We start from the raw sequence: 13,589 nt of genomic DNA, 5'->3' as shown, positions 1-13,589 counted from the left end.
CTCTCTTTCTCTCTCTCTCTCTCTCTCTCTCTCTCTTTCTATCTCTCTCTCTATCTCTCTTTCAGAATGGCAGACATGCAGCAGATGAAGGAAAATTTGACGGCCCAGGTGAATGAGACTGTAGCCAATCAGCTGTCTCTGGAGGAGGAGTCTGCTGAGATCATGGTTGCCCTTGGTAACCTCACCTCCTCCCTATTGGAGCTGTCCAAAAATAGGCCCAACCCCACATCGGGAACCAACCAATCAGAGGTCAGTGGCTACCAGTGTCAGAGGTAACAAGAATTCATTGGACTCTCAAGTTGACTGACTGACCGAAGGAATGGATGGATGGATGGATGGATGGATAGAATGATGGATGAATGGATCACTGCTGTGCGTCCCTTCCCTCAGGGTGATGAGCTGAGCAACAGGACATCTGAGCTGGCGTTCCATGTCCAGTCTAAAGAAGAACTGGTCAGTAAGATCAGAGAGGAGATGGCGCCTCGAATACAGACCGCCCACAACAACATTGCTGCCGTACAGGATATGTACAAAGTAAAGTTTTTTTAAATCTTCACACTACAGTAGATCATGACTTCATTTATTTATTTACATGTAACCGAAATGTGACCTGGTGAAATGGTGCTGACAACAATAAACAGAATACACTGTACCAAAAGACAAAATAATTTACACATAATCCACATGGGGGCTGCATCATTCGTGTTTTCTCATGTTAAGCCTAACATTTCACGACGCTATACACGGTGCCGCAATAGACTGCTGGCTGGCTGCAATAATGTAATTACTTGTTCAGTAATACAAGTACAACTGCTCATTAATCAGCTACCAATAGATTTTTCTAGAATATACAACTGTCCTGTATAGCCTACCTGAACCTGCACGACATGAGCCATCCTCGCGCTCTCTCCCAGCTTGGATAGAACGTTGTGGTGCGTAAACCCAGACTATTAATGCCAAATCAGTCAGTCCACCCTCAAAACACTAGCTTACTAGGGATCATTTTGGTATGCAGTGTAGCCTACTATCTACAGCTATATACAGTATTAAGCTGCAATTTAGCTGCTATTCATGCATTTCTTATAAAGATTACACATCAAATAGCCTAGCAATTCTTCTGAAGTATTCCTTGCTCTCTCTGTCTGTCTCTTTTTCTCTTTATTTCTCTTAGAAAAATGTTTATCTGTGTCTGTGCTTGTTTGTAGTAGCTACAGTATGCGACTGCGTCGCCTTGCATTTTTGTGCTCAAATGTTTTCACCACGGCCTGTAGGCCTAGGTTGCGGGCCCGACTGTTTTCTATACTAAGTATTAACAACCCAGACAGTCTTTCCTTAGACATTGTGAATTATATGTCCATTGCGTTGGACACAATTAAAGCTTAGTCTTGAATGATGCATGCCAACATAAACTGTACCAGCGATAAGGGATTGTTTGTATTGCAACCACACAACTCAAACGCCAGTTCACCAGTATGAACGTAATCGCAAACCACTTTTTTTTTGCCCTCAAGAACTGTTGTCCGCTAAAGATGATAGTCTGTTTGCATCTGCCAATTTATTGGCTGTCCAGTATCCAGAGGACCTGTCCCCGGAGCTTCCTGTACAGTTAATCTCTTTCCGTAACCTGTTGAGGCTCAATTAGAGATGTTGCAGAACTCCTTATCATCACTTCCTTCTGCCCAGTTTCCCCGATGTTGCCATGGCAATCAAGCTGTTTTTAAACATCCCTGTAACTGTCGCTTCTGCGGAGAGATCGTTTTCTAAACTAAAACTAGTAAATAACTATCTAACAAAGCTTTAGGCTCTCAGTCTGATTGCACTGGCGCTGTCATAGCCTTGACCACGGCATTTGTTCACCGATATCCCTTTACTTTCAATCAGTTCAATTATTTATTTTTCAAAGCCTGAGGCACTTTGATCAGTCACATTCTTGAATCCCAAGAAACAAACACTTAGCTTCTTAGTACATATGGAAATTAAAAAGGTTTCTGAATGACTTTTTGGAGGGTTACTGTCAAAATTATTAATATTTAAAAAAAACAATTGACATCAATGACAGGCGCATGAGCCCCCCCCCCCCACCCCCGCCCAACAGTACACATTTTTGTTGTAGCCTCAGACAAACACACCTGGTTTAACTCTTGATGATTATTTGACAAGTTGAATCAGGTGTGTTTGTCTGGGCTTAATACAAATGTGTAGGCTACTGTTGGGGGTACTCGAGGACTGGAGTTCAGAAACACTGCAGTAGATGGTAGAGTTAATTCAGTCATTGACCCCCTGGTCAGGTTGCTGTGCTGTCTAATGTGACTCATGTCCCTGAGGTTCTGTGATGTTCACTCCCCCTTCTCTCTCCATCCCTGGTGCCTCTGCAGCTGACAGTTCAAGCCCAGGGGTCAAAGGTCATGGCCCTGTCATCGGTGGTGACAGGGAAAGAAGTGGAGTCAAAGGCCATTACCCTGCGGAGAGAACTGGAAGGTGACATTTGCAACATTTTGTATTTGTTTCCATTTCTGTTGTTTTACATTTCCGACTGTTTGCTTAGTTTTCGCATTCCCGTCACTGCAATAGCAGCCCACAGAGTTATTCCAATCAAATAAAATAAAAAAGAATACTGAGAAAAACAACTATAACACAAATGTAACCATTACGAATATGTTTCACCCTGATATGCTCCGCTTGTCATTTTGTGTGGGGAGGGAGAGCATCTGCGATTGTGGTCTCAAATGCACTTTCAGTTTCACAGCCTTCAATTCATTATAATAATATGTAAAAATAAAAATAAAATAAAAAGGTGCCACTTCGGATTTGTTGTTGGAAATGTCATCAGGGGAGTCTGAGTAAAATGGAATATAATGGAATGGAACTAGAACTAATATTTTCTCACTTACTGTGCTACTAGTACATGGATTGTGTGGAATAAAATAGAATAGAATAGTCTTACACTACCCATTGTCAGTTACTATCACTTCTGTAACCATGTCACTGGCCAACCTGCCTTGCCCATCTCCATCCCTCAGACATACAGAGAGAGTGGCCTCAAAGGCAGGCCCAGACGAAGGCTGCTCTGAAGAGGGAGAGGCTGCTGAGGGAGAAGGTTCTGGAAGACGTCAGGAAGAAGGTGAACCAGACAGAGAGAGTCCTGAGGCCTGCCTTGGAGAGCGCTACCCTCTCCAACGCTACCGCACAACAGGCAGAACACACCGCACACGCCCTGTCTAAAGTAAGTATGGGTGTGGGGGGGGGGGGGGGGGGCATAGTTGTGTGTGTGTTGTGTGTGTGCGTGCGTGAGCTATGTTTCCAACTCACCCTGTGCTTTGAGCAATGAAATTCCATTCACATAACAAACCTCACCCCTCGGATTCCTGTTAATTTGTCTCTTTCCTTTATTCTTTCTATTCTTTTGTCTGTGTTTTTCTCTGAGCCCAGGAGGCCAAGGCCACCCTAACCCAGGGCAAGCACACAAGGACATTGTCTGGCCAGCTCAGCTCCTCTGTAGATACAACCCTGCAGCAGCTGGCTGAGCAGGAGAACCACACTACCCAGGCACAAGCCAAGCTCAACGCAGAGGTATAACCAAAACACAGCCACTAATCAACCACACTACCCAGGCACAAGCCCAACTCAACGCAGAGGTATAACCAAAACACAGCCACTAATCAACCACACTACCCAGGCACAAGCCCAGCTCAACGCAGAGGTATAACCAAAACACAGCCACTAATCAACCACACTACCCAGGCACAAGCCCAGCTCAACACAGAGGTATATGTAAATGTAAATGTAAATGTATAACCAAATCACAGCCACTAATCAACCACACTACCCAGGCACAAGCCCAACTCAACGCAGAGGTATAACCAAAACACAGCCACTAATCAACCACACTACCCAGGCACAAGCCCAGCTCAACGCAGAGGTATAACCAAAACACAGCCACTAATCAACCACACTATCCAGGCACAAGCCCAGCTCAATGCAGAGGTATAACCAAAACACAGCCACTAATCAACCACACTACCCAGGCACAAGCCCAACTCAACGCAGAGGTATAACCAAAACACAGCCACTAATCAACCACACTACCCAGGCACAAGCCCAGCTCAACGCAGAGGTATAACCAAAACACTGCCACTAATCAACCACACTACCCAGGCACAAGCCCAGCTCAACGCAGAGGTATAACCAAAACACAGCCACTAATCAACCACACTACCCAGGCACAAGCCCAGCTCAACGCAGAGGTATAACCAAAACACAGCCACTAATCAACCACACTACCCAGGCACAAGCCCAGCTCAACGCAGAGGTATATGTAAATGTAAATGTAAATGTATAACCAAATCACAGCCACTAATCAACCACACTACCCAGGCACAAGCCCAACTCAACGCAGAGGTATAACCAAAACACAGCCACTAATCAACCACACTACCCAGGCACAAGCCCAGCTCAACGCAGAGGTATAACCAAAACACAGCCACTAATCAACCACACTATCCAGGCACAAGCCCAGCTCAATGCAGAGGTATAACCAAAACACAGCCACTAATCAACCACACTACCCAGGCACAAGCCCAACTCAACGCAGAGGTATAACCAAAACACAGCCACTAATCAACCACACTACCCAGGCACAAGCCCAGCTCAACGCAGAGGTATAACCAAAACACTGCCACTAATCAACCACACTACCCAGGCACAAGCCCAGCTCAACGCAGAGGTATAACCAAAACACAGCCACTAATCAACCACACTACCCAGGCACAAGCCCAGCTCAACGCAGAGGTATAACCAAAACACAGCCACTAATCAACCACACTACCCAGGCACAAGCCCAGCTCAACGCAGAGGTATAACCAAAACACAGCCACTAATCAACCACACTACCCAGGCACAAGCCCAACTCAACGCAGAGGTATAACCAAAACACAGCCACTAATCAACCACACTACCCAGGCACAAGCCCAGCTCAACGCAGAGGTATAACCAAAACACAGCCACTAATCAACCACACTACCCAGGCACAAGCCCAGCTCAACGCAGAGGTATAACCAAAACACAGCCACTAATCAACCACACTACCCAGGCACAAACCCAACTCAACGCAGAGGTATAACCAAAACACAGCCACTAATCAACCACACTACCCAGGCACAAGCCCAACTCAACGCAGAGGTATAACCAAAACACGTGATTCAGAAATTAGGGAGAGAGATTTTTAATTAGAGAAGAATGGATTAACTTTTTCAATGCTAGTTAAGGATACTATAGTTATCATGTTTCACATTGGATTTATTAACTACAAAAACATTAGCTCTGGTCCAACGTTAAGCCAACTCTCGGAAGTTCAATGACATTCCAAGTTCCTTGATAGATGCCGCTCCTACTAATAATGTGGGTCTAATTCAGATAACGCATGTCATAAGAAGATGCCGAGCGTTTCAAGCCAAGCCTCCTCCTCCACTCTCTCTCGCTCTCTCCCCACCCGCAAAATTTCAGTCGCATCTCACGCCTGAAAGTTGTCTGTCCAGTGACTGGCAGCACAATGCACAGTGTTTGTGTGTGTCTTTCATTATAATTAAACCATGCTGTTACGGCAAAAGACAATTTGCTCTTTTGCCATAATACAGATTTTCCAATACAGATGAAATAGCTTACCCGCTCCATAGCAAGCTGCTCTAAGTAATTTAATGTCGAGCTAAATGTAAAAAAATTTTATCAGAGGTTAAAAAAGGAACAGAAAGGAACGATAAAAACCGGTACTTTTGGGGGATTCTAACCGGTTCAGAACTTTATTTTGCTGGACGGAATAGTAGAACAGAACTAAAAAAATAATTATCAGAACAAAATGATTGGAAAATACTTTTGGTTCCAACCAGTGGTTCCATGCGCTCATTTCTTTAGCCGCCAATGAATCACGATGTATCAATGTGACCATATGGCAGAGGCTGGTGCTCTCACATTAGTTGAATTTTAACTTTTAGATTTTTATCATTTTAATTCAGATTTTTATGATTAACCACATGACAATGATTTTGAGAAACTAAAACATTATTATTGAAATGAAACTGGTCCATGAAAATGCACATATGAAAATCATAACTGGCATGCAGATCGGTAGAAATGGTAGGATAAATTGTAAGCTTTCCTAAACTTGAAACTCACACGCCACCTATGGTCTTTACTATAACACCCATTAAAAAATGTGAAGGTCCCGTGAAAAAAACGTGCCCCCCCCTATGGAAATCAAATGACCATCCAACTGATTAGTTCTGGCGCCGGCCCTGCCAGCCTCTGTTTTGGTAAAAAGCTGAGGGATGAGACTGAGCTATGGATGCAAGGACTGCCCATCCATGATATCAACATGATCGTTTACATTTACGTTGTTTACAAATATTGGGGAACATTTATTATATATATATTTTGTGTTCTGATGAGTACGACACTTGATCTCGGCTCATGAGGCATTTAAAAGTGTTATTCTTCAAGAATCAATGGGTATACAGTATATCATACATTTATAAGTCCAAAAATTTATGTAGAAACTAAGGATTCTAGCTTTTAGGTCTTGGTGAGCAGTTACTTAGTAGAATCCGATGTGCTAAAGGAGGGTTGGACAGAAAAGTTACAGGACGGTAGATCTCCAGGAAGAGGGTTGGAAGCCCTGATCTATTCACGTGATGTCACTGTATATTTCTCCCTCTGTGATCTCCAGCCTGTAGAGTCTCTGGCCAGTGTAAAGGCGAACATCCAGGCAGCTAAGCTTCAGCTGGAGGCCTACTCACTCAAACTCAGCCAGCTCATCAGTAAAATAGGTAAGTTCAAACCTGCTGACGTTTACTTGTCTGTCCCAAACGGCATCCTACTCCCAATATAGTGCACTACTTTTGGGCCCATCAGGTAAAAAGTAGAACAATAGGGTACCATTTGGGATGCACATAAATTTCATGCAGTAACAAATGCAACATGTCAGATCAACCAGAAACGTCTACACTTACATGTTACTGCCCTCGCCACTGATCAGACTTGACTTCCATCCAGTCAGTCATATGTCAGAAAGAGAAGTTAGAATGGTCAATAGTAAATTGGTCCAAATGGATTTCTCAGATGGAGAAGGATTATCCTGACCTCAACCCACCTCTCTAGGAATTATATAATTAAGCAATAAGGCACGGGGGGGAGTGGTATATGGTAATATACCACGGCTAAGGGCTGTTCTTATGAACGACGCAACGCGGAGTGCCTGGATACAGCCCTTAGCCGTGTTATATTGGCCATATATCACAAACCTCAGAGATGCCTTATTGATATTATAAACTGGTTACCAACATAATTAGAGCAGTAAAAATAAATGTTTTGTCATACCCGTGGTATACGGTCTGATATACCACAGCTGTCAGCCAATCAGCATTCAGGGCTCGACCCACCCAGTTTATAAATGTATATATATACCGGTATAATTAATCCAAATTAAACCAGACATACTGCTACAGAAAATATATTGCTACAGTTTTATTGATTTAAATGTTCCTGTCTGGCCCTGTCAATGAGTCACAAGGAGTAACTTGTAGCTGGCGGGGTGTGTGGCACGATCCTGATGGAGAAATGTCCCTCCATTATGCTGGCCAACCCCGTTATTGGTGGGCACAACAGGGTGGCACACAGACGTCACAGTGACCTCACAAGACAAGAGCGCTGCTGATGGCAAAAGGGTTTCAAAAGGGTTCTTCGGCTGTCCCCATAGGAGAACCCTTTTTGGTTCCAGGTAGAACCGTTTTCGGTTCCAGGTAGAACTATTTTGGGTTCCATGTAGAACTCCTTCCCTAGAGGGTTCTACATGGAACCCAATAGGGTTCTACCTGGAACCAAAAAGGGTTCTTCAAAGTGTTCTCCTATGGGGACAGCCGAAGAACCCTTTTAGGTTCTAGATAGCACCTTTTTTTCTAAGAGTGTAGGCCTGCTCAAGTACCCTGTTCATCCCTCTTTCTGTGTCTCACGCTTTTTCAAAATAACTCCTGAAAGTACAATGTTGTACCTCAAATACGCTGTTGTTTTCTGTCGACCAGATGGGAGCGTGGCGCTGGAACGGTTTGACCATATACTGAGTGAGACGGCGGTGCGGTTGGGTGTTCTGCGTGGCAGCGTGGAGAGCCCGTTCCTGAATGGGAAGATCCAGACTCTACGATCAGCCGCCCAGGACCAGAAGAGCCAGCTGACCCACCTGGAACAGGACCTGCAGGAGATCAGACAGGAGAGAGACAGTCTGAAGGACATTGCCCTGCACCTGCCCCAGACCTGCCCTCAGGCCTCGGGGATAGAGGGACACTAGGATCAGGGCACCAGGAGGACACTAGAGTCCTATTCCATGCATTCTACCGCCTTCCTGGTGTATACACACTCATTCACACCACCTCAATTATTTAAAAGAGAGGGTCTACCATGTTTCTTACACTAGGATAATTTTTATTGGGCATATGAAGGCAAAGAGAGGACTAGTAGGGCCACAGATGGTGGATAGGACTCTGAATTATTTAGGGGAGATATTGGCTGAGTCCCAAATTGCACCCTATTCCCTATAGTGTACTACTTTTGACCAGGGCCCATAGGGCTTTGGTCAAAAGTAGTGCACTATGTAGGTATTAGGGTGCCATTTGGGACACAACCATAGATGAGAAGTGTAGGTGGAATCATCCGGGGATCCTTCTTAGTTTGTTCTTCGTGTTACTGAACAGTACTGTGGTTCTGGATCCCCCTTTGCTGCAGTACAGTCGCACAGTTCTACCACTTTCAACCTTTCCACTATAATATACTGACCTGGCTGATACCGCGTCAGTACCACTAAATCAAATCAAATCAAATGTTATTGGTCACATACAAATATTTAGCAGATATGCAGTCATAAGCAGTTTTCCATGCCATTGCCCTCGTTCAACTTCCACCATCATTATCATGTTATTTATTTTATTTCCACCCCTCACTCCTTTTTGGCTTTAACCCTCCTCTCTCCTGTTCTAGCCTCTTCATCCCTCATCTTTCCACCCCTCCTTCCAAATCCATATCACCCCTGCCCTGTTTCCTTAGTGTTGATGTTCTTTCTCATTTAATTTCACCCTTCATATTTCCAACAACATCTGAAGTTTAATTAATCTGTGAATAATAGCAGTCAGCTAGCTCCCTTTTCCACATCCCACAGTGTGCTCTATCAAGTTTTAAATAATGCAGATTTTCCACTTTGGAGGAAGAAGGTGTGTCTGTGCTATGGCGCTTCTCCAAACTGACACATTCATTTACACTTGAGTTATTTTTCATCAGCCCACCATAATTAACAATTAGTCCTTTTGCCCTCCATAGGGTTCAGCCTTCAACTGCACACACACACAAACACACACACACACACACACACACACACAGCCATTCAGTTTGCGATTCTGCGTGTGCCCCTTGCTTTTCTCTAAAACGTTCTACCTCTCTCTCTCTTTCTCTCTCTCTCTCTCTCTCTCCCTCTCTCTCTCTCTCTCTCTGAGCAAATTATCTTCTCTTGTCTGGCAAATGGAAAAGGACTAAAACAGCCTAACTGTTGGTTTGTTCCGTGTGGGTAACTGAGGCTGGAATACCTGCTGAATTATGGAAAAAATAGAAATGGGACCTCTGCAAAGACTATGTTCCATTTCAGCAGGTGATGGTATTTTGTCAGACAACAAATAGTATATGATTGGTTTTGTGTTTTAGATAATAGCCAGAAAAAGTTTAAAGCAAAAAATGAAAATAAAATGGAGTGTGTGTGTGTGTGTGTGTGTGTGTGTGTGTGTGTGCGCGCGCGCGCGCGCATGTCCATGTGATTTTGTAAAACAGCATCTCTCTGCAATATCTCCTTCTGGCCACATAGTGGTGCTGTTGACTACTATTGACGAAACTAGCACAACCATTGCCAAAGCCATAGAAAAGACTATAAAGGACACCTATAAATGTCTACTGAGTCAAATATTGATGATGAAAAGCAGTGATAGAAGTGCCTTATATCAATAAAATGTCTGTTCAATATTGGATCACTTGTTGGAGATTAAACTGACATAAAACCTTCCTGCAGTTATTGTATATACCGCGCGGGAGAGACAAAGAATCACTAGCATTCCTGGCAAGCCAGAGAGCATCACTTGCTGTGAGTTGACCCACTGTGGTGGAACGATATATACATGATGCTGGGACCTCCACACTCTACTTCATACAGCTGTACTGCACGAAGCTCCGCATGATCTTAAACCCACACATTCTTCATATTAACCCTCTGACTGGATTGTGACAGTTCCTGCTCAGACCAACCACAGATTTAAGTCTGTCAGTCACTGCCTCAGGTTAGCCACTTGCCAGGCTAGCGTCTAACGATCGGAGGGCCTACCAGGAACATCTTCAAGGCATGTCCTTTAGATATGTGGATGCTAAGTGTTTTGAAAACCAGATGGGTGGCTAGAGAGGCATAATTCTAAGGAGGGTTAGGGGGAGTTTTAAAGGTTTTATAAGTTACAGATGTGGTTTATATTTCTGAAACATTAATAAACTGTTATAACTCATTGGTTCAAATTGTTTTATTGTCATTCTAGTACTTACGAAGCAATGGGTAGGCCTATATGACTGCATAGGTTTATAAATTGATACATAATCAATCATGACATTTTGTGTACACAAGTTATATGACGACTGTGTGTCTACACAGAGTGATGTGTCAACCTGCTGTCTGTGAATGATGTAAGGTTACATCCACATTTAGCCCCTAGGTAGCCTGTCAGTGCCAGACACCACACTTTATTCTTGTTTATGTAAGATTTAAGTAAGATGCTTGAAGGCTTGCGGACGAGGCTAGCCCTAAGTCCTGTCTGTCACAAACCAAGAGATAAGAATGTACACACTGATCTGATGGTCACAGGAGTCAGACTAATTAACACCATTTTTTTTCTCTCCAGATTGTCAAAGCACAGTTCCTGCATGCCTACACAGAACAAGACATTTAAGTCTATCAGACAGTCACTTTCCAAGGGTCACCAGTGTAATCACTCTACCAAACAAAACTTATAATGAAAAATCTAGTCTAATGATCTGACGATATAAAAAATATAACCTGCATTCAAGTTACAATATGGGATTGGTTTTCAGCAAAACGGCAGCCCGCCACTTCAGTTAGATATACTGTAGGTGTTTTGGTATACAGCTGAGGGATGGGGCTAGCGAAATGTGACTCTTTAATTCATAGATAGTTCTCTAGATAAAATGACTGACAGTCCATGGCATTGACATGATAGCTATACTAGAAACTATACTGTATATATTTTTTGTTTACGTTCATGTTTTATGTAAACAATGGAATAATAAAATGGAATAATGAAGCAAAACCTAAGCAAATTAGGCATTTATGTTATATTCTTCAAGAATCAATGAGTAGAGATTTATTTGAAATGGTTTCAAATGCAGCCATTTTGACCTCTGACATGGCCCAACCTGCATTCCCCATTTTGCCTTCTGACATGGACCAACCTTCCAGTTGCTCACCTAGACATACCAAGCTATAACCATGGCAAAGAAAGACATTGGACTCAGGATCCAGACACAGGTATATTTAAGTGACGTGTTCCCTACTGCCCAGATGAGAGCAACGAAGATAATTCATTTGGCCCCAGGGATGAAAGAAGACTGAGCTGCCTGCTGACTTTTACTTCTCAACCTCACCACATCCAAACTCATCCCACAGTGGCTTCAAATGAGACACAGAGAAGGATGATAAACTAGGTAGGTCATCTCTGTAATTATTTTGCACTTGCAGATATATATATATATATATATAGAGAGAGAGAGAGAGAGAGAGGGAGAGAGAGAGAGAGAGAGAGAGAGAGAGGGAGAGAGAGAGAGAGAGAGAGAGAGAGAGAGAGAGAGAGAGAGAGAGAGAGAGAGAGAGAGAGAGAGAGAGAGAGAGAGAGACTTTGCAGAGGTGTGGGGCATGGGGGGGGGGGGGGGGGGCTTCTGTGTACGGTGGATGAAGAGGGGGGCTTGGTTTTAACTTTTTAGTTCTGGTAAAATTAAGTAAAGATTGTTCTCATATGATGTAACTACAGGGCCAATAAAGGTATTTTTATATAATAATCCCTCTATCTCTCTCCTTGCAGTTATCTGGCCAGAAGATAGTGAAAAGGATATCATGAGTGCAGTATGATTTTGCCAATTTCTCCCCACTACCATCTAGAAGGCGGAGACAGTACAAGTGTATCAAAGCTGGGACCGAGAGACTGAGAAACAGCTTCTATCTCCAGTCTGTCAGACTGTTTAACAGTCACCACTAGCCGGCCTTTGCCCAGGACCCTGCCCTGAACCTTAGTCACTGTTCTAGCCGTCTATCACCCGATACTCTACCCTGCACCTTAGAGACAGCGGCCCTATGCACATAGAGTCATTGAACACTGGTCACTTTAATAATGTTTACATATTGTTTTACCCACTTTATATGTATATACTGTATTCTAGTCATGGCTCATCCAAGGTGTGGTCCTCTGTAGCTCAGCTGGTAGAGCACGGCGCTTGTAATGCCAAGGTAGTGGGTTTGATCCCAGGGACCACACATACACAACAAAAAAATGTATGCACGCATGACTGTAAGTCGCTTTGGATAAAAGCGTCTGCTAAATGGCATATTATTATTATTATAACTACTGCTGTACAGACCTTTTCTATTTATATATTCTCCATACTGTCTATACACACACCATTATATTTATATATTTTTATATACATTATATGTATATGTATATATATATTTATATTCTGGTCTCTGATATTGCTAATTCTGATATTTCTTAATTTCTTAATAAAAAAATCTGCATTATGTGTGTATTGTGATAAGAAAATGGCTATGTATTACTGCACTCTTAGAGCTAGAAACACAAGCATTTCACTGCACCTGCGATAACATCTGCAAATCTGTGTACACAACCAATCAACTTTGATATGACATGATGATGCTGCTGCAGTGTTCACAAACTATTGGAAAAACTGGCTCAGCCTTTGCCAAAGCCATAAAATAAATAAAATGTTAAGACGTTTACAACTTGGGGCGTATGGACTTTAATTCTGTTCAGTATAATTTGCGAAAAACTTGCTTAAAATCTCAGACATCCACAAAGAGGCCTAGGTAGGTCTGTCTACCTTTCAGGGTTAGTTTCAAATATATTTTATTTTGAAAAAGTACCTTGCACTTGCAGTTATTTAATTTACCACACGAGGGTAACCAAGAATCACTAGTATTTCTGGCGAGCCAGAGAGCATCACTTGCTGTGAATTGACTGACCCACTCATTGAGCTATAAAAGAACGGACCCACTGTCCCGGCAGCGCGCCACAGCCATACCACACAGGGCATACCCCGCGAAGGGAAGAAGACCAGCGAGCTGCTGTCCACTGATTTCTCATTCCCCATCTCATTATTAAACTCATTCCACAATGCCTGTGAATCAGAAATTTCAAGGTAATTGCAAATATCCGAGTGGGATATTTTGGGGAGATGATCTATCAAGCTAAAGGGCTAGCTAGCATTTGCAATCTATTGTC

The 13,589-nt window shown here is 43.1% G+C and overlaps 1 protein-coding gene and 1 pseudogene across 2 annotated transcripts in view; both read left to right on the top strand.

The window, feature by feature from the left end:
- lamc3 (laminin, gamma 3) overlaps positions 1 to 10,571 on the top strand; it is a 156,868-nt gene extending 146,297 nt beyond the window's left edge. Inside the window, exons 15-21 of the mRNA XM_084140092.1 lie at positions 66 to 249; positions 391 to 534; positions 2,376 to 2,478; positions 3,021 to 3,223; positions 3,430 to 3,570; positions 6,719 to 6,818; positions 8,070 to 10,571. Of these exons, the coding sequence (XP_083996218.1) occupies positions 66 to 249; positions 391 to 534; positions 2,376 to 2,478; positions 3,021 to 3,223; positions 3,430 to 3,570; positions 6,719 to 6,818; positions 8,070 to 8,332 (1,138 nt within the window). The 3' untranslated portion in view covers positions 8,333 to 10,571. The remainder of the gene's footprint in view (positions 1 to 65; positions 250 to 390; positions 535 to 2,375; positions 2,479 to 3,020; positions 3,224 to 3,429; positions 3,571 to 6,718; positions 6,819 to 8,069) is intronic.
- A 2,851-nt stretch (positions 10,572 to 13,422) lies between these two features.
- Positions 13,423 to 13,589, top strand: part of LOC311099637 (allograft inflammatory factor 1-like) — a 40,898-nt pseudogene continuing 40,731 nt past the window's right edge. Inside the window, exon 1 of the transcript XR_014615710.1 lies at positions 13,423 to 13,506. The product of XR_014615710.1 is annotated as an allograft inflammatory factor 1-like (transcript). The remainder of the gene's footprint in view (positions 13,507 to 13,589) is intronic.

The sequence above is a fragment of the Coregonus lavaretus genome (assembly GCF_964263955.1).
Source record: "Coregonus lavaretus genome assembly, chromosome: 24".
NCBI lineage: Eukaryota > Metazoa > Chordata > Actinopteri > Salmoniformes > Salmonidae > Coregonus > Coregonus lavaretus.
This window is presented reverse-complemented; position numbering and strand designations above follow the sequence as displayed.